Genomic DNA, 21252 nt, shown 5'->3' on the forward strand with positions numbered 1-21252 from the left:
GATTTAAATTGACAGTTCTGGTCGCCTTAACGTTGAAGTGCCTCTTCAGAAACCTCATGCCTTTACAGACCAGTAAAATGCTCGTTCATATCTCCAGAGAAGAAGGTTTCTTCTAAAACGTTGTGTAGCCTAACAGACAGACTTGCTATAGTCGAGGGCACTTTCAAGAGGCCACATTCCATTATGTATGAAAAGGGCAATCCATAAAGGCTACTGGTTGCCTATTGTAATATAGAGCGGGTCTAACCTCGCAAGACTGACCCAAAGACACCGCTGTATCCCCGAAGGTGGTGCCATGAATAGGCTAGGATACTCTACTTCCCAACAGACCGAAGACTGAACACACACTTGCATTATTAGCAAAGAGACCGAGCAAAGCAGAGAGAGACAGAAACAGAGGAAAGGCAGGCAGAAACATGCACGGACCAACTGTGTCTTCACTGACATTTTCAACCCTGTCGGAGTCTGTAATACCAACATGTTTCAAACAGACCACCATAGTCCCTGTGCCCAAGAATGCTGAGGTAACCTGCCTAGATGACTACCGACCCGTAGCACTCACTCACGTCAGTAGCAATGAAGTGTTTTGAAAGGCTGGTCATGGCTCACATCAACACCATCATGCCAGAAACCCTGGACCCACTCCAATTTGCATACCTCCCCAACAGATCCACAGATGATGTCAATCTCTATTGCACTCAACACTGCTCTTTCACACTTGGACAAAAGGAACACCTACGTGAGAATGCTGTTCATTGACTACAGCTCAGCGTTCAACACCATAGCGCCCTCAAAGCTCATCACTAAGCTAAAGATTCTGGGACTAAACACCTCCCTCTGCAACTGGATCCTGGACTTCCTGACGGGCCACCCCAGGTGGTGAGGGTAGGTAACAACACATCTGCCACGCTGATCCTCAACACTGGGGCCCCCCCGTGCTCAGTCCCCTCCTGTACTCCCTGTTCACCCACAACTGCGTGGCCAAGCACAACTCCAACACCATAATTAAGTTGACTGAAAGCACAACAGTGGCCTGATCACCGACAATGATGAGAGTATATAGGGAAGAGGTCAGAGACCTGGCCATGTGGTGCCAGGACAACAACTTCTCTCTCAATGTGAGCAAGACAAAGAAGCTGATCGTGGACTATAAGATATAAGAAACGGAGGGCCGTACAGGCCCCCATTAACATCGACATCACCAACAAACTATTATGGTCCAAACACACCAAGACAGTCGGGAAGAGGGCACGACAACACCTTTCCCCCCTCAGGAGACTGATAAAATATTTGGCATGAGTCCCCAGATCTTTAAAAAAAAGTCCTACAGCTGCACCATCGAGAGCATCCTGGTAGGGTAACTGTTCGACCTCCGACCGCAAGTGTCACAACCGTCCGTGATCTGGAGTCCAATAGGGAGGTGCAAAATTGGCCCAGCATCCCCTGTTTTAGGGAAGGGTTTGTCCGGGGGGGGGGGCTTTACCTGGCTCGTCGCGCTCTTGCGACTCCTGGTGGCGGGCCGGGCGCCTGCAGGCTGACTACGTTCATCAGGTGGAAAGTGTTTCCTCAGACACATCGGTGCGGCTGACTTCCGGGTTAAGATCGGTGCGGCTGACTTCCGGGTTAAGATCGGTGGGGATGACTTCCGGGTTAAGATCGGTGCGGCTGACTTCCGGGTTAAGATCGGTGCGGATGACTTCCGGGTTAAGATCGGTGCGGATGACTTCCGGGTTAAGATCGGTGCGGCTGACTTCCGGGTTAAGATCGGTGCGGATGACTTCCGGGTTAAGATCGGTGAGGCTGACTTCAGGGTTAAGATCTTTTCTCATCGCTTCAACTCCCCGATGGGAAACACCACCCCCGATCTTAACCCGGAAGTCAGCCGCACCGATCTTAACCCGGCGGGTCATGTTTCGGAGGACGCACGACTCCAACTTCGCCTCCCGTCCGAGAGTTGAAGCGATGAGAAAATATCTAATTTGGTGAGAAAAAGGGGTGTAAATTACAAAAATATATATATATTAAAAAAACATTTAAAAAACACAAAATCAAGGTGACCTACAAAGACCAAGAGAGGGAGTGCGGTGATGTAATGTCCACAACTAAAGAATCATTGTGGAATCTGAAAAGACACGTTATCCCCAAAGCGTGATGGTGTACTTACTACGTGCACATGCTGAAAGAGAGGAACGAGGTGGGTAGATAACTAAAGTGTGTGTCATTGCAGCAAAGTATTTATAAATAAAACTATTAGACCGTTCGTTAATTTGTGTTCTATTATCTATACAAAAGTGCAACATTTAGGAGCTTTCGATTTTTGATCGGGGTATTTTACCTAAAAACATTTAGGCCTACCTATAGAAAGAAATTATATATCAAATCAAATTTAAAACAGCCTGGCAAGAGTGGCCAAAAGGGTGTTTATCATTCCCAAGTGGCTCTGTAAGTGAGGAGAGGATATTCTCCTCCGCTGTCCTGCTCTCCAGCCACCATCCCGTGAGCCGGAAGCCACAGACTCCGGACAAATTGGTGTTTCTAAAAATGAATTCAAAAAGGCACTCAGCCTAACAAGGTATTTTTTTTTGGTTTAATTTCAGTCACAGACTATAATGATTTGATACAACAAAATGTTGTTTAAATGCTGTGCGCTTAATGTCCCTGACTCCCTGCCAGCCGCCAGTGTCGCGCACTCGCAAATTCTTCACAATGTTTTTCTTTCTTTTGTAGGCTATAGCCTTGAAATAATTGAAATAGCATAGCCTAAATCGTTCATTTTTGTTGCTTCTTCGGCTCCCTGTTTGAAACGACGAGCACTTCTTCCATTCACATATCTCATGTTAATTAAAATCATTTTCAAAATCACCAAATCATATGGTTTGGTTTCAATACTTCAAAACCCAAATGGTAGGTCTAGGTAGCCACAACAACAAAAAAAGTAGCTTCGTTTTTGGTTAAATTCTATTTTTAATGAATGGATCGAAGCAACGCTCCACGAGCGATGAGCGGGATTTCCGACCCCTCAACACCACCTCACATGCTCTGGTAGGAGATGGTGTCTCGTGGGTAGGGGGTGGTGTCTCCTGGGTAGGGGGTGGTGTCTCCTGGGTAGGAGGTGGTGTCTCCTGGGTAGGGGGGGGTCTCCTGGGTAGAGGGTGGTGTCTCGTGGGTAGGTGGTGGTGTCTCCTGGGTAGGGGTGGTGTCTCGTGGGTAGGGGTGGGGGTCTCGTGGGTAGGGGGTGGTGTCTCGTGGGTAGAGGGGGTGTCTCGTGGGTAGGGGGTGACTCGTGGGTAGGGGGTGTCTCCTGGGTAGAGGGTGGTGTCTCGTGGGTAGGGGGTGGTGTCTCGTGGGTAGGGGGTGGTGTCTCCTGGGTAGAGCGGGGTGTCTCGTGGGTAGGGGGGTGTCTCCTGGGTAGAGGGTGGTGTCTCGTGGGTAGGGGGTGGTGTCTCCTGGGTAGGGGATGGTGTCTTGTGGGTAGGGGGTGGGGGTCTCGTGGGTATGGGGTGGGGGTCTCGTGGGTAGGGGGTCTCGTGGGTAGGGGTGGTGTCTCGTGGGTAGAGGTGGGTGTCTCGTGGGTAGGGGTGGTGTCTCGTGGGTAGAGGGGGTGTCTCGTGGGTAGGGGGTGTCTCGTGGGTAGGGGGGTGGTGTCTCGTGGGTAGGGGGGTGTCTCGTGGGTAGGGGGTGTCTCGTGGGTAAGGGGTGGTGTCTCGTGGGTAGGGGGTGGTGTCTCGTGGGTAGGGGGGTCTCCTGGGTAGAGGGTGGTGTCTCGTGGGTAGGGGTGGTGTCTCGTGGGTAGGGGTGGTGTCTCGTGGGTAGGGGGTGGTGTCTCGTGGGTAGGGGGTGGTGTCTCGTGGGTAGGGGAGGGTGTCTCCTGGGTAAGGGGTGGTGTCTCCTGGGTAGGGGGTGGTGTCTCCTGGGTAGGGGTGGTGTCTCCTGGGTAGGAGGTGGTGTCTCGTGGGTAGGGGGTGGTGTCTCGTGGGTAGGGGAGGGTGTCTCGTGGGTAGGGGAGGGTGTCTCCTGGGTAAGGGGTGGTGTCTCCTGGGTAGGGGGTGGTGTCTCCTGGGTAGGGGGTGGTGTCTCGCGGGTAGAGGGGGTGTCTCGTGGGTAGGGGAGGGTGTCTCCTGGGTAAGGGGTGGTGTCTGGTGGGTAGGGGGTGGTGTCTCGTGGGTAGGGGGTGGTGTCTCGTGGGTAGGGGGTGGTGTCTCGTGGGTAGGGGATGTGGTTCTGTACTGGGCTGACATGCAGTACCTTGTTGGGCAGGTGTCGGTGCAGGAGACCGGCTACGCGGTGAGACGTGAGGATGGTGTGGAGGGACGGACGGTCTTTGGGGTTGGTCTTGAACATCTGTTTGACCAGGTAGTGCAGCTCATAGGGCAGGTGTTGGGGAAGAGGAGGGTAGGAACCACGGCACACCTTCATGATCAGACTCTTCCAACTAGGAGCCTGAAACTGAGACGGTGAGGGAGAACAGAGGTTTAGGAGGACTCCTGGAAACACAAGACAGACAGCTACAGGCTCCAGACAGCTACAGGCTACGGCTCCAGACAGACAGCTACAGCTCCAGACAGACAGCTACAGGCTACGGCTCCAGACAGACAGCTACAGGCTACGGCTCCAGACAGACAGCTACAGGCTACGGCTCCAGACAGACAGCTACAGGCTACGGCTCCAGACAGACAGCTACAGGCTACGGCTCCAGACAGACAGCTACAGGCTACGGGCTACGGCTCCAGGCTACGGCTCCAGACAGACAGCTACAGGCTACGGCTCCAGACAGACACCTACGGGCTACGGCTCCAGGCTACGGCTCCAGACAGACAGCTACAGGCTACGGCTCCAGACAGACAGCTACAGGCTACATCTCCAGACAGCTACAGGCTACATCTCCAGACAGCTCCAGCTCCAGACAGCTACATCTCCAGACAGCTACAGGCTACATCTCCAGACAGCTACAGGCTACATCTCCAGACAGCTCCAGCTCCAGACAGCTACATCTCCAGACAGCTACAGGCTACATCTCCAGACAGCTACATCTCCAGACAGCTCCAGGCTACGGCTCCAGCCAGCTACAGGCTACATCTCCAGACAGCTACAGCTCCAGACAGCTACAGGCTACATCTCCAGACAGCTACAGCTACATCTCCAGCTCCAGACAGCTACAGGCTACAGCTCCAGACAGCTACAGGCTACAGCTCCAGACAGCTACAGGCTACAGCTCCAGACAGCTACAGGCTACAGCTCCAGACAGCTACAGGCTACATCTCCAGACAGCTACAGGCTACATCTCCAGACAGCTACATCTCCAGACAGCTACAGGCTACATCTCCAGACAGCTACATCTCCAGACAGCTACATCTCCAGACAGCTGCAGGCTACATCTCCAGACAGCTACAGGCTACATCTCCAGACAGCTACAGGCTACATCTCCAGACAGCTACATCTCCAGACAGCTACATCTCCAGACAGACAGCTACAGGCTACATCTCCAGACAGACAGCTACAGGCTACATCTCCAGACAGACAGCTACAGGCTACATCTCCAGACAGACAGCTACAGGCTACATCTCCAGACAGACAGCTACAGGCTACATCTCCAGACAGACAGCTACAGGCTACATCTCCAGACAGACAGCTACAGGCTACAGCTCCAGACAGCTACAGGCTACAGCTCCAGACAGCTACAGGCTACATCTCCAGACAGCTACATCTCCAGACAGCTACATCTCCAGACGGCTACATCTCCAGACGGCTACATCTCCAGACAGACAGCTACAGGCTACATCTCCAGACAGACAGCTACAGGCTACATCTCCAGACAGACAGCTACAGGCTACATCTCCAGACAGACAGCTACAGGCTACATCTCCAGACAGCTACATCTCCAGACAGCTACATCTCCAGACAGCTACATCTCCAGACAGCTACATCTCCAGACAGCTACATCTCCAGACAGCTACATCTCCAGACAGCTACAGGCTACATCTCCAGACAGCTACATCTCCAGACAGCTACAGGCTACATCTCCAGACAGCTACAGGCTACAGCTCCAGACAGCTACAGGCTACATCTCCAGACAGCTACATCTCCAGACAGCTACATCTCCAGACAGCTACATCTCCAGACAGCTACATCTCCAGACAGCTACATCTCCAGACAGCTACAGGCTACATCTCCAGACAGCTACAGGCTACATCTCCAGACAGCTACATCTCCAGACAGCTACATCTCCAGACAGCTACATCTCCCTGGGCTGGGACACGTCCTAATTCAACTCTGCTGAAGACACCGTCCTTCCCTCACTATGGAACAATTGTTCTTTCAGGGGTCAGCTGAACCACTGTACACACACACACACACTATTTAGACAGACGAGAAAGTGTGTGAGAGAGTGTGAGTACCGGGTGTCGCAGGGTGCAGAGCTCGTAGAGGACACAGCCGAGAGACCACACATCGCTGTAACACACACACACACACACACACACACACGAGAGATGGCATGGGAATCACACATACCGGTAACAATGACATCCCTAAATTTAAACTATTACAAAATGGATAATTCACAAATATATATTATTATTATTTCGATACAGTAGATTGTAGGGTTAATCAGAATTATAAACTGGGTGGTTCGAGCCCTGAATGCTGATTGGCTGAAAGCCGTGGTATATCAGACTGTAAACCACGGGTATGACAGAACATGTATTTTTACTGCTCTAATTATGTTGGTAACCAGTTTATAACAGCAATAAGGCACCTCAGGGGGGTTGTGGTATATGGCCAATATACCACGGCTAAGGGCTGTGTCCTTGTGTCCTTTAGCCATCTACCACACCTTCCTCTGGGCCTTAATGCTTAAATATAATCATTGATCAATAGGGATGTCAGCGTAGCCTAGTGGTTAGAGCGTTGGACTAGTAACCGGAAGGTTGCGAGTTCAAACCCCCGAGCTGACAAGGTACAAATCTGTCGTTCTGCCCCTGAACAGGCTGTCATTGAAAATAAGAATGTGTTCTCTGACTTGCCTGGTTAAATAAAGGTAAAAATAAAAGTACAGGTAATTATGACCCTACCTCTTGTTGTTGTACGGCTTACTGTCCCAGATCTCTGGAGACACATAGTAAGGCGTTCCAACGTACGTGTGAGCGTAGACCTTCGCACTGCGACACAGAATACAGGATGTTAAAGCAATGAGAAATAACATTAAAAAAAAAAACTATTACATACACCGAGTTTACAAAACATTAAGAACACCTGCTCTTTTCCCGTGACGTAGACTGACCAGGGGAACCTAGGTGAAAGCTACGATCCCTTATTGAGGTCTCTTGTTAAATCCACTTCAAATCAGTGTAGAATGAAAGGGAGGACACGGGTTGAAGAAGGATTTATAATTGAGACATGGATTGTGTCTGTGTGTCGTTCAGAGGGTGAACGGGCAAGACAAAATATTTAAAGTGCTTTTAAACAGGGGGTATGGTAGTAGGTGCCAGAATGGTTCACCACCCAAAGGACATCCAGCCAACTTGACACAACTGTGAGAAGCATTGGGGCCAGCATCCCTGTGGAACGCTTTCCACACCTTGTAGAGTCCATGACCCGACAAACTGAGGCTGTTCTGAGGGTGAAAGGTGGGGGGTGTAACTTGATATTAGGAAGTTGTTCTTAATGTTATGTATACTCAGTGAATAATTATAGTAATATAGAACCGGAATTAGCGCACAAAGCATCTTCTGGTACCTGTTTAGAACACAGGCTGAGCCAAAGTCACCCAGCTTCACCCTCCCATCGTCTGTCAGGAAGATATTCTGAGGAGAAACATTTACATTACATTTAAGTCATTTAGCAGACGCTCTTATCCAGAGCGACTTACAAATTGGTGCATTCACCTTATGACATCCAGTGGAACAGTAGTGCATCTAAATCTTTTAAGGGGGGGGGGGGGTGAGAGGGATTACTTTATCCTATCCTAGGTATTCCTTAAAGAGGTGGGGTTTCAGGTGTCTCCGGAAGGTGGTGATTGACTCCGCTGTCCTGGCGTCGTGAGGGAGTTTGTTCCACCATTGGGGGGCCAGAGCAGCGAACAGTTTTGACTGGGCTGAGCGGGAACTGTACTTCCTCAGTGGTAGGGAGGCGAGCAGGCCAGAGGTGGATGAACGCAGTGCCCTTGTTTGGGTGTAGGGCCTGATCAGAGCCTGGAGGTACTGAGGTGCCGTTCCCCTCACAGCTCCGTAGGCAAGCACCATGGTCTTGTAGCGGATGCGAGCTTCAACTGGAAGCCAGTGGAGAGAGCGGAGGAGCGGGGTGACGTGAGAGAACTTGGGAAGGTTGAACACCAGACGGGCTGCGGCACCAGAAACGAGAAGGAAATGGATAAAAAAAAAATGGACAGTAAAAACGAGAGAACTTCAACTGGCACCGATTCCTTCTATCACCAGATTTAGGAGGTGAAACATGACGTGAAAGAGCTTTAAAATGCTTTTTTTTCTTCTCAGAAATAGGCTTAACCATACATAGTGGTTCCTCAAAATTAAAAGTTTCGAGCCTTCTTGGCGGCAACAGTTTGTGGTAGAGGATGGCAGATGGTGGTAAATTGCGTCATTCTGTCATTGCCCCACACTATCACAAGGGTGAGTTAGAACGCTGATCTATCGGCAGTCTTAAACCGGGGTGGGGGGGGGGGGGGGGGATTGGGGGATTTTTCACAACCTAGCCGAGCTATTAGAAGATTATTTTGGTAATATGAATGGTGTGAATGTTTCAGTCTGAGAGACTCTCTCCTCTGGCACTAGACTACTGAACGGTGTGAATGTTTCAGTCTGAGAGACTCTCTCCTCTGGCACTAGACTACTGAATGGTTTGAATGTTTCAGTCTGAGAGACTCTCTCCTCTGGCACTAGACTACTGAATGGTGTGAATGTTTCAGTCTGAGAGACTCTCTCCTCTGGCACTAGACTACTGCATGGTGTGAATGTTTCAGTCTGAGAGACTCTCTCCTCTGGCACTAGACTACTGAACGGTTTGAATGTTTCAGTCTGAGAGACTCTCTCCACTGGCACTAGACTACTGCATGGTGTGAATGTTTCAGTCTGAGAGACTCTCTCCTCTGGCACTAGACTACTGAGTGGTGTGAATGTTTCAGTCTGAGAGACTCTCTCCTCTGGCACTAGACTACTGAATGGTGTGAATGTTTCAGTCTGAGAGACTCTCTCCTCTGGCACTAGACTACTGCATGGTGTGAATGTTTCAGTCTGAGAGACTCTCTCCTCTGGCACTAGACTACTGCATGGTGTGAATGTTTCAGTCTGAGAGACTCTCTCCTCTGGCACTAGACTACTGAATGGTTTGAATGTTTCAGTCTGAGAGACTCTCTCCTCTGGCACTAGACTACTGCATGGTGTGAATGTTTCAGTCTGAGAGACTCTCTCCTCTGGCACTAGACTACTGAACGGTGTGAATGTTTCAGTCTGAGAGACTCTCTCCTCTGGCACTAGACTACTGAATGGTTTGAATGTTTCAGTCTGAGAGACTCTCTCCTCTGGCACTAGACTACTGAACGGTGTGAATGTTTCAGTCTGAGAGACTCTCTCCTCTGGCACTAGACTACTGCATGGTGTGAATGTTTCAGTCTGAGAGACTCTCTCCTCTGGCACTAGACTACTGCATGGTGTGAATGTTTCAGTCTGAGAGACTCTCTCCTCTGGCACTAGACTACTGCATGGTGTGAATGTTTCAGTCTGAGAGACTCTCTCCTCTGGCACTAGACTACTGAACGGTGTGAATGTTTCAGTCTGAGAGACTCTCTCCTCTGGCACTAGACTACTGAACGGTGTGAATGTTTCAGTCTGAGAGACTCTCTCCTCTGGCACTAGACTACTGAATGGTTTGAATGTTTCAGTCTGAGAGACTCTCTCCTCTGGCACTAGACTACTGCATGGTGTGAATGTTTCAGTCTGAGAGACTCTCTCCTCTGGCACTAGACTACTGCATCAGGTCGACAACAACAAAGAATAGCTTGCGGACGGTTTTCGGAGTTCAGAGAGAACTTGGGTAAATAACAATGGCGCAATTACAATTACACTTACAATTACAATTGACATGTGGACTGGCAAAAAAAAAAAAACATATTTTGGAATAAAGTAATCTAAAACAATTGAAGACATCAAATTATTGCTTAATGAAACACCCAAAGTCATCCAATTGTTATAGCAGGATTTAAAAAAAAATATTCTTCATTATTTGTTCATTATGTATTCTTCAGGCACATTCTCCCCCTCAAGAGAAATGTCCAAAAAACTGGCAGCATCAGGAACAGGTCTGCAACTCACACTGTGACCTTTAAATATATGGAAATATATGGAAATATATGCATTGCCAATCGGAAACAGTAGCCATGTAAACACTCTGGACTTTACCTTGGACTTGAGATCCCTGTGTAGGACCCGTTTGTCATGGATGTGCATCGTACCAGAACACATCTGAGCAAACCACTTCAGGATCTAGTAACACATAGACATGAAATAGAGTCTGAGATCCTGTTTCAGAAGATACACAAAAACCGTTAATGAAAATAAAACAACAGCCATAGGACTGGACTCTTTAAAAAATAAATAAATACAAAATGTACTCTTTTTTTTTTCTCTCTCTCCAATTCCGTGGTATCCAATTGGTAGTTACAGTCTTGTCTCATCTCTACAACTCCCGTACGGACTCGGGAGAGGAGAAGGTCGAGAGCCGTGCGTCCTACGAAACACAACACAGACACTCCGCACTGCTTCTTGACACAGCGCGCATCCAACCCGGAAGCCAGCCGCACCAATGTGTCGGAGGAAACACCGTGCACCTGGCCACCTGGTTAGCGTGCACTGCGCCCGGCCCGCCACAGTAGGTTGGCCGGTAGGGATATCCTTGTCTCATCGCGCACTAGCGACTCCTGTGGCGGGCCGGGCGCAGTGCGCGCTAACCAGGTCGCTAGGGGAACGGTGTTTCCTCCAACACATTGGTACAGCTGGCTTCCGGGTTGGATGCGCGCTGTGTTAAGAAGCAGTGCGGCTTGGTTGGGTTGTGTATCGGAGGACGCGTGACTTTCAACCTTAGTCTCTCCCGAGCCCGTACGGGAGTTGTAGCGATGAGACAAGACAGTAACTACTAACAATTGGATACCACGAAATTGGATAGAAAAAAGGGGTAACATTTTTATTATTATTATTATTATTTTTTGAATGACATGTTCGTCAACTGCCCTACCATTTAGTACGTACCAGTTAGTGTTTTCAAAACAGTGGAGAAACCATTTACTGGTCTACTATTTGAGATGTTGCATTTGGCTGAGTTAGCTAATGACCTAATGAATCCATGAATTGATTAATGAATGTGTCATACTGTTTCCTGTGAGAACAGGATGTTCCTCTGTTGTTGTATCCTCTGGAGCAGGTCTCCTCCACCACAGAACTCCATCACTATGTAGAGGTGGCCGTCACCTACAGGAGACAAGACACAAGCACTACTTTCACTGGAAGGGTTTTCTATATCCAGACCCCACATATCACACTCAATGACATACATAAGCAGAACAAAAGCATTCGACTGGGCACAGACGTCAGTTCGACGTCTAGATTCGATTTACATTTGGTTGAGTTGTCAACTAATGTGAATTTAACATGAAATCAACCCAAAAAAATGACACTCCAGCCCTATACCCCAGCCCCATACCCCAGCCCCATATCCCAGCCCTATACTCCAGCCCTATACCCCAGCCCTATACTCCAGCCCCATACCCCAGCCCTATACCCCAGCCCTATACTCCAGCCCCATACCCCAGCCCTATACCCCAGCCCTATACCCCAGCCCCATACCCCAGCCCCATACCCCAGCCCCATACCCCAGCCCTATACCCCAGCCCTATACTCCAGCCCCATACCCCAGCCCCATACCCCAGCCCCATACTCCAGCCCTATACCCCAGCCCTATACCCCAGCCCCATACTCCAGCCCCATACCCCAGCCCCATACCCCAGCCCCATACTCCAGCCCCATACCCCAGCCCCATACCCCAGCCCCATACCCCAGCCCCATACCCATACCCCAGCCCTATACCCCAGCCCCATACCCCAGCCCCATACCCCAGCCCCATACCCCAGCCCTATACCCCAGCCCCATACTCCAGCCCTATACCCCAGCCCTATACCCCAGCCCTATACCCCAGCCCTATACCCCAGCCCTATACCCCAGTTGAAATGACGTGGAAACAACGTTAATTCAACCAGTTTTTGCCCAGTGGGATTGCATAATCAGACAAGGATGGCAGTATCAAAGCATTTCAAAAAATCAAGATAGACCATTTCACTGTGTCTACCTTCAAAAGAGTCCCTGAAGGCCACTATGCTGGGATGTTTCATCCTGGACAGGAGCACAGCTTCTCTTCTGGTGTTCGCCATCTTGGATTGTGTCTGAAAAAGACAGTTATTACATGTAATATATGTAGTTATTTTAATTTATTTGACCTTTATTGAACCTTTATTTAACAGGGTCTTGTAGATGACATGGAGCCAGTGGGTTTGGCGACGAGTATGAAGCGAGGGCCAGCCAACGAGAGCGTACAGGTCGCAGTGGTGGGTCGTATATGGGGCTTTGGTGACAAAACGGATTGCACTGTGATAAGACTGCATCCAATTAGCTGAGTAGAGTGTTGGAGGCTATTTTGTAAATGACATCGCCAAAGTCGAGGGTCGGTAGGATGGTCAGTTTTTACGAGGGTATGTTTGGCAGCATGAGTGAAGGATGCTTTGTTGCGAAATAGGAAGCCGATTCTAGATTTAATTTTGGATTGGAGATGCTTAATGTGAGTCTGGAAGGAGAGTTTACAGTCTAGCCAGACACCTAGGTATTTGTAGTTGTCCACATATTCTAAGTCAGAACTGTCCAGAGCAGTGATGTTGGACAGGCGGGTAGGTGCAGGTAGCGATCGGTTGAAGAGCATGCATGTAGTTTTACTAGCGTTTAAGAGCAGTTGGAGGCCACGGAAGGAGTGTTGTATGGCATTGAAGCTCGTCTGGAGGTTAGATAACACAGTGTCCAAAGAAGGGCCAGAAGTATACAGAATGGTGTCGTCTGCGTAGAGGTGGATCAGAGACTCACCAGCAGCAAGAGCGACCTCATTGATGTATACAGAGAAAAGAGTCGGCCCGAGAATTGAACCCTGTGGCACCCCCATAGAAACTGCCAGAGATCTGGACAAAGGATAAATATAGAAATATAGGACATAACACACATCACAACAAGAGAGCCAACACAACACTATATAAAGAGAGACCTAAGACAACAACATAGCAAGGCAGCAACACATGACAATACAGCATGGTAGCAACACAACATGGTAGCATGGTACAACATGGTAGCATGGTACAACATGGTAGAATGGTAGCAACATGGTAGAAACATGGTAGCGTGGTACAACATGGTAGCATGGTACAACATGGTAGCGTGGTACAACATGGTAGCATGGTACAACATGGTAGCATGGTACAACATGGTAGCATGGTACAACATGGTAGCGTGGTACAACATGGTAGCGTGGTAGCAACATGGTAGCATGGTACAACATGGTAGCATGGTAGCAACACAACATGGTAGCATGGTACAACATGGTAGCATGGTAGCAACACAACATGGTAGCGTGGTACAACATGGTAGCGTGGTACAACATGGTAGCAGCACAACATGGTAGCATGGTACAACATGGTAGCGTGGTACAACATGGTAGCGTGGTACAACATGGTATTATGGTACAACATGGTAGCATGGTACAACATGGTAGCATGGTACAACATGGTAGCATGGTACAACATGGTAGCATGGTAGCAACACAACATGGTAGCAACACAACATGGTAGCGTGGTACAACATGGTAGCGTGGTACAACATGGTAGCATGGTACAATATGGTAGCATGGTACAACATGGTAGCATGGTAGCAACACACCATGGTAGCATGTTACAACATGGTAGCATGGTACAACATGGTAGCATGGTAGCAACACAACATGGTAGCATGGTAGCAACACAACATGGTAGCAACACAACATGGTAGCATGGTAGCAACACAACATGGTAGCATGGTACAACATGGTAGTATGGTAGCAACATGGTAGCATGGTACAACATGGTAGCGTGGTACAACATGGTAGCAACACAACATGGTAGCGTGGTACAACATGGTAGCATGGTACATCATGGTAGCATGGTAGCAACACAACATGGTAGCATGGTACAACATGGTAGCATGGTACAACATGGTAGCATGGTACATCATGGTAGCATGGTAGCAACACAACATGGTAGCATGGTACAACATGGTAGCATGGTACAACATGGTAGCAACACAACATGGTAGCATGGTACAACATGGTACAAACAGTATTGGGCACAGACAACAGCACAAAGGGCAAGAAGGTAGAGACAAAAATATATCACACAACGCAGCCACAACTGTCAGTAAGATTGTCCATGATTGAGTCTTTGAATGAAGAGATTGGAGATAAAACTGTCCAGTTTGAGTGTTTATTGCAGCTCGTTCTAGCCGCTCGAGAGCACCCTTACCTGCCGATCTACAAATAACGTCTCGGTAATCTGAATCAGGGTTAGTTTAGCAGCTGGGGGTGAAAGAGGAGTGATTACGACAGAGAAAACCAAGTCTAGATTTAACTTTCGCCTGCAGCTTTGATATGTGCTGAGCTGGTCCAGTGTTAAGAAGCCATGAAGAAGAAGAAGGCTCAGCCACAGACCAGATGTAGTTACTATGATAAATGCATGTAGGTTAACGCCAAAAGGAAAACATGCAAAGTAATATAGCTAGATATACATGTATATTGAAAACAGGTGCTTCCACACAGTAGGTCCGGGACGATACCAGTATCGCGATACTCGTTAGTATACGGGCAAGGAAACAACACACGAAGCGGATTTCACACTTCGGGAAATTGATGGAAACAAACATGATTATGTTGCCATCTAAAGTCACATTTAATTTATTATCCAAGCTTCAGCACAAAATATTTTACAGTTTTTTTTTTTTAAAGGACCAAAGAGTCTGTTCTGCTTCCATTAGGTGTGGTTCCTGAGTTAAATAATGGACATCATGTTTAGGGTATAGAGTCTGTTCTGCTTCCATTAGGTGTGGTTCCTGAGTTAAATAATGGACATCATGTTTAGGGTATAGAGTCTGGTCTGCTTCCATAGGTGTGGTTCCTGAGTTAAATAATGGAGATCATGTTTAGGGTATAGAGTCTGGTCTGTGTCCCTACCATTAGGTGTGGTTCCTGAGTTAAGAAATGAACATCATGTTTAGGGTATAGAGTCTGGTCTGCTTACCTACCATAGGTGTGGTTCCTGAGTTAAATAATGAACATCATGTTTAGGACACTTGGAGAACCTGTGACAAGGTGCATTGAAGCTGTTCTGGCTGCTTGCGGTGGACCTTCGTCCTACTAGACACTAAGTTAGGCCAGCAGCATACTACCCAGCATACCACTACTGGCTTGCTTTTGAAGCTAAGCTGGGTTGGTCCTGGTCAGTCCCTGGATGGGAGACCAGATGCTGCTGGAATTGGTGTTGAAGGGCCAGTAGGAGGCACTCTTTCCTCTGGTCTAGAAAAATATCCCAATGCCCTGTGTAGGGTGCCATATTTCGGATGGGACGTTAAACGGGTGTCCTGACTCTCTGAGGTCATTAAAGATCCCATGGCACTTATCGTAAGAGTAGAGGTGTTAACCCCGGTGTCCTGGCTAAATTCCCAATCTGGCCCTCAAACCATCACGGTCACCTAATAATCCCCAATTTACAATTGGCTCATTCCTCTCCCCTGTAACTATTCCCTAGGTTGTTGCTGTAAATGAGAACATGTTCTCAGTTAAATTTTAAAAAATATTGGTAGTTACCTGTATACGGTATTCCTTTAAAAAAAAATGGTAATAGTACCTTTGGGAGTAGGATCTCTTTCATGACATAGTTCTCATGGTTGATTCTGGATTGGACAAGTAGTGCCCGACCAAAGGACCCTTCACCTATTACTTTATGCACCGAGTACCCATCCATTGTCACACTGGCATTGACCTGAAAGAAGAAGAATATATTACCAGAAAGCATTACAATCAATGTGTGTGTTTGTTGTTTTGTATTTATACTAGCCATCTCAAACATTGGCCTGTCTTTATCACCCAATGTACCATGTTTTGTGTAGCTATCATGTTGTGCTGCCATGTTGAGTCGCTTCCATGCTATGTTGTCATTTGTTGCTGCCATGCTATGTTTGTTGTTTTAGGTCTCTCTTGTCGTGATGGGTTTTGTCCAATATATATGTTTTTATTATCCCAGCCCCCGTCACTGCAGGAGGCCTTTTGGTAGGCAGAAATGGTTCTTTAACTGACTTGCCTGGTTAAATAAAGTTTAAATAAATAAAGAATAACATCACTTTATTTATAAAGTGGTCAGTCAATTTGACTTGATGGCTTGACAGTTAAACCAAAGATAGGTTACTAGCCAAACGTTTCACCTTCTATTTGAGGTTGAGCTGACAGTCTGATAATGAAACAAGACGCTGTGTAACTACTGCTCACAATCTCGTTCATGAACAAAATCCGATATTGAATATACGAGCCAAACAAAAAAAATGCTGACGTGTCGTTTATAGCTTGGTAAGTAACGTAAATAAAATGCTGCTTTTACATACTTTTCTGGTGGGATTGTGTCAATGTTATCCGCGTGTGTTCGGTATTCTTTGTCCACCGCTCTGCTTCCGTATTATTGTATGACGTGACAATGTGCAGTCCTTTTAAAGACATGCTCTAATATCATTCAGCCACTAGATGGAGGTAGAAGTGCAGTTATACATCCAGTATGTGAATAGGATATTTTGAGCGTTTTTTTACAATAATGTAATTTAGTTACAAGTCAGGTAGCCTAAATGTGGAGCCCTGTCTCTCTGATGTAGGGTGGCAGGTAGCCTAAATGAGGAGCCCTGTCTATCTGATGTAGGGTGGCTGGTAGCCTAAATGAAGAGCCCTGTCTATCTGATGTAGGGTGGCTGGTAGCCTAAATGAGGAGCCCTGTCTCTCTGATGTAGGGTGGCTGGTAGCCTAAATGTGGAGCCCTGTCTCTCTGAGGTAGAGTGGCTAGTAGCCTAAATGAGGAGCCCTGTCTCTCTGATATAGGGTGGCTAGTAGCCTAAATGAAGAGCCCTGTCTCTCTGAAGTAGGATGGCTGGTAGCCTAAATGTGGAGCCCTGTCTCTCTGATGTAGGGTGGCTGGTAGCCTAAATGAGGAGCCCTGTCTATCTGATGTAGGGTGGCAGGTAGCCTAAATGAAGAGCCCTGTCTATCTGATGTAGAGTGGCAGGTAGCCTAAATGAGGAGCCCTGTCTATCTGATGTAGAGTGGCTGGTAGCCTAAATGAGGAGCCCTGTCTATCTGATGTAGGGTGGCAGGTAGCCTAAATGAAGAGCCCTGTCTCTCTGATGTAGGGTGGCTGGTAGCCTAAATGAGGAGCCCTGTCTCTCTGAGGTAGGGAGGCAGGTCGCCTGGTAGGCCCTACAACGAACAAGATTACTGGTAGGCCCTACAACGAACAAGATTACTGGTAGGCCCTACAACCAACAATATTACTGGTAGGCCCTACAACCAACAATATTACAGGTAGGCCCTACAACCAACAAGATTACTGGTAGGCCCTACAACCAACAATATTACAGGTAGGCCCTACAACTAACAAGATTACTGGTAGGCCCTACAACTAACAATATTACTGGTAGGCCCTACAACTAACAATATTACTGGTAGGCCCTACAACTAACAATATTACTGGTAGGCCCTACAACTAACAATATTACTGGTAGGCCCTACAACTAACAATATTACTGGTAGGCCCTACAACTAACAATATTACTGGTAGGCCCTACAACTAACAATATTACTGGTAGGCCCTACAACTAACAATATTACTGGTAGGCCCTACAACTAACAATATTACTGGTAGGCCCTACAACTAACAATATTACTGGTACAGGTAGGCCCTACAACTAACAATATTACTGGTAGGCCCTAACAATATTACTGGTAACAATAACAATTACTGGTAGGCCCTACAACTAACAATATTACTGGTAGGCCCTACAACTAACAATATTACTGGTAGGCCCTACAACTAACAATATTACTGGTAGGCCCTACAACTAACAATATTACTGGTAGGCCCTACAACTAACAATATTACTGGTATGACTGCCGCCAGGTAAATGTGTGGCGAGCTGACATTTGTCCCAGCAGTTTTCAATCCATTTTGATTAAGTATAATAAAAACATTGACGTGAAAGCATTAAAAGGAGGATAAAAAGTATGCTATAGTTTTTTTTAGACTGACTTGCCTCGTGATTCGTCAACTCGTGCAAATTGCATCTGTCCTTCACCTATCAGAGCGCTGCAAGTTCTGTGTGTGTTTTGACCAATCAAGATTTACAGAAATCCTCAGTTGCGAGAGTTTTGCACAATGCAGGTTTAGCAACGAGACACTTTCCTCTGGTATTTATTTAGCCAACCTAGTCTCAGAGCATTTTCATAATATTCTGTACATAAATTTGAAACACTCAATGTTACGTTGTATGTTACGTTTCGTATGGTATGTACAGTATACATTTTTTATTACAATTCGTACGATATGCTATAAATGGACATCTGCATGTCTGGCAGACATATCAGCGTGGATGACGGATCACCACCTCAAGCTGAACCTCGGCAAGACGGAGCTGCTCTTCCTCCCGGGGAAGGACTGCCCGTTCCATGATCTCGCCATCACGGTTGACAACTCCATTGTGTCCTCCTCCCAGAGCGCTAAGAACCTTGGCGTGATCCTGGACAACACCCTGTCGTTCTCAACTAACATCAAGGCGGTGGCCCGTTCCTGTAGGTTCATGCTCTACAACATCCGCAGAGTACGACCCTGCCTCACACAGGAAGCGGCGCAGGTCCTAATCCAGGCACTTGTCATCTCCCGTCTGGATTACTGCAACTCGCTGTTGGCTGGGCTCCCTGCCTGTGCCATTAAACCCCTACAACTCATCCAGAACGCCGCAGCCCGTCTGGTGTTCAACCTTCCCAAGTTCTCTCACGTCACCCCGCTCCTCCGCTCTCTCCACTGGCTTCCAGTTGAAGCTCGCATCCGCTACAAGACCATGGTGCTTGCCTACGGAGCTGTGAGGGGAACGGCACCTCAGTACCTCCAGGCTCTGATCAGGCCCTACACCCAAACAAGGGCACTGCGTTCATCCACCTCTGGCCTGCTCGCCACCCTACCACTGAGGAAGTACAGTTCCCGCTCAGCCCAGTCAAAACTGTTCGCTGCTCTGGCCCCCCAATGGTGGAACAAACTCCCTCACGACGCCAGGACAGCGGAGTCAATCACCACCTTCCGGAGACACCTGAAACCCCACCTCTTTAAGGAATACCTAGGATAGGATAAAGTAATCCCTCTCACCTCCCCCCCTTAAAAGATTTAGATGCACTACTGTTCCACTGGATGTCATAAGGTGAAAGCACCAATTTGTAAGTCGCTCTGGATAAGAGCGTCTGCTAAATGACTTAAATGTAAATGTAAATGTAATGTTCGAATTGCAATTTGTAAGATATGCTACGAATTTGCCCAACGTACAGCTAGCTGGCTAACTATAGCTAGGCTAGGGGTTAGTGTTAGGGTTATGGTTAGCAGTTAGGTTAAAGGGTTAAGGTTTGGGTTATAGGGGAAGGGTTAGCTAACATGCTAAGTAGTTGCAAAGTAGGTAAAAAGTAGCTTAAACATAAGTAAGTAGTTGCGAATTTGCTCATTAGCTAAAATGCAAAGATTGTCCATCATGAGATTCAAGCACGCAACCTCTGGGTTGCTAGATTTTCACATTATACACCCACCCATCCACCCTCCTTTCATATATCATACTAATTTGAGTTTACCAGATTTACATGTATTATGTTACGTCTAGTCTATGAGACCAGACTGCGCTCACAACATGTCAGATCTGAGATTACTATTGTTTAGGCTGCTGCAACATTTCTTTAAAAAAAAAGATTTAGCTTGTGTCTGTTGGTAGTGATATGTTTGCTAAATCAGCCTGGTCTCAATAGACACGTATTTTTTATTTTATTTTATTAGGTAAGTCAGTTAAAGAACAAATTCTTATTTTCACTGACGGCCTAGGAACAGTGGGTTAACTGCCTGTTCAGGGGCAGAAAAAAAAAATTTGTACCTTGTCAACTCGGGGATATGAACTTGGAACCTTTCGGTTACTAGTGGCTGATCCACTGGATGTCATAAGGTGAACGCACCAATTTGTAAGTCGCTCTGGATAAGAGCGTCTGCTAAATGACTTAAATGTAAATGTAAATGTAGTCCAACGCTCTAACTACTAGGCTACCCTGCCACCTCTACACTCTAACCACTAGGCTACCCTGCCGCCTCTACACTCTAACCACTAGACTACCCTGCCTCCTCTACACTCTAACCACTAGACTACCCTGCCTCCTCTACACTCTAACCACTAGGCTACCCTGCCACCTCTACACTCTAACCACTAGACTACCCTGCCTCCTCTACACTCTAACCACTAGGCTACCCTGCCACCTCTACACTCTAACCACTAGGCTACCCTGCCACCTCTACACTCTAACCACTAGACTACCCTGCCACCTCTACACTCTAACCACTAGACTACCCTGCCACCTCTACACTCTAACCACTAGGCTACCCTGCCACCTCTACACTCTAACCACTAGGCTACCCTGCCACCTCTACACTCTAACCACTAGACTACCCTGCCACCTCTACACTCTAACCACTAGACTACCCTGCCTCCTCTACACTCTAACCACTAGGCTACCCTGCCACCTCTACACTCTAACCACTAGGCTACCCTGCCCCCTCTACACTCTAACCACTAGGCTACCCTGCCGCCTCTACACTCTAACCACTAGGCTGCCCTACCGACACCACATATGGAATGAATCTGATCAACTATAGGCTTACTGATAACTGCAGCTGCATACAGATTACAGGATGCCCCCTGTCCACTCTGGCAGTAACATTGCGTATTTAAAGCCCATTTATTTGTGTAAGGAGAAACATGTAAACGTGATCAAATTTGGTTTATATTCAGCCTACCTAGACCTCATCAATCCAAAACTGTAATTAGTCAATCAATACAATAGGGATTTCATTAAGGAAAA

The 21252-nt window shown here is 47.6% G+C and overlaps 1 protein-coding gene across 3 annotated transcripts in view; it reads right to left on the reverse strand.

Annotated features, from left to right (window-relative positions):
* Nucleotides 1–16806, reverse strand: part of nek3 (NIMA related kinase 3) — a 47637-nt gene extending 30831 nt beyond the window's left edge. For 2 of the 3 annotated variants that reach the window (XM_065024167.1, XM_065024166.1), the window contains exons 1-9: nt 16719–16806; nt 15968–16102; nt 12349–12442; nt 11377–11474; nt 10410–10493; nt 7735–7802; nt 7071–7157; nt 6396–6450; nt 4246–4446 (exon numbers count right to left, since the gene is read on the reverse strand). In XM_065024167.1, coding sequence (XP_064880239.1) covers nt 4246–4446; nt 6396–6450; nt 7071–7157; nt 7735–7802; nt 10410–10493; nt 11377–11474; nt 12349–12442; nt 15968–16084 — 804 coding nt within the window. In that variant the 5' untranslated portion in view covers nt 16085–16102; nt 16719–16806. Of the gene's footprint in view, nt 1–4245; nt 4447–6395; nt 6451–7070; nt 7158–7734; nt 7803–10409; nt 10494–11376; nt 11475–12348; nt 12443–15967; nt 16103–16718 lie in introns of those variants that run through there. The other variant, XM_065024168.1, reaches the window with a different exon arrangement.
* Between the last annotated feature and the right edge of the window lie 4446 nt (nt 16807–21252).

This window comes from Oncorhynchus nerka, linkage group LG11 (assembly GCF_034236695.1).
Source record: "Oncorhynchus nerka isolate Pitt River linkage group LG11, Oner_Uvic_2.0, whole genome shotgun sequence".
Lineage (NCBI taxonomy): Eukaryota > Metazoa > Chordata > Actinopteri > Salmoniformes > Salmonidae > Oncorhynchus > Oncorhynchus nerka.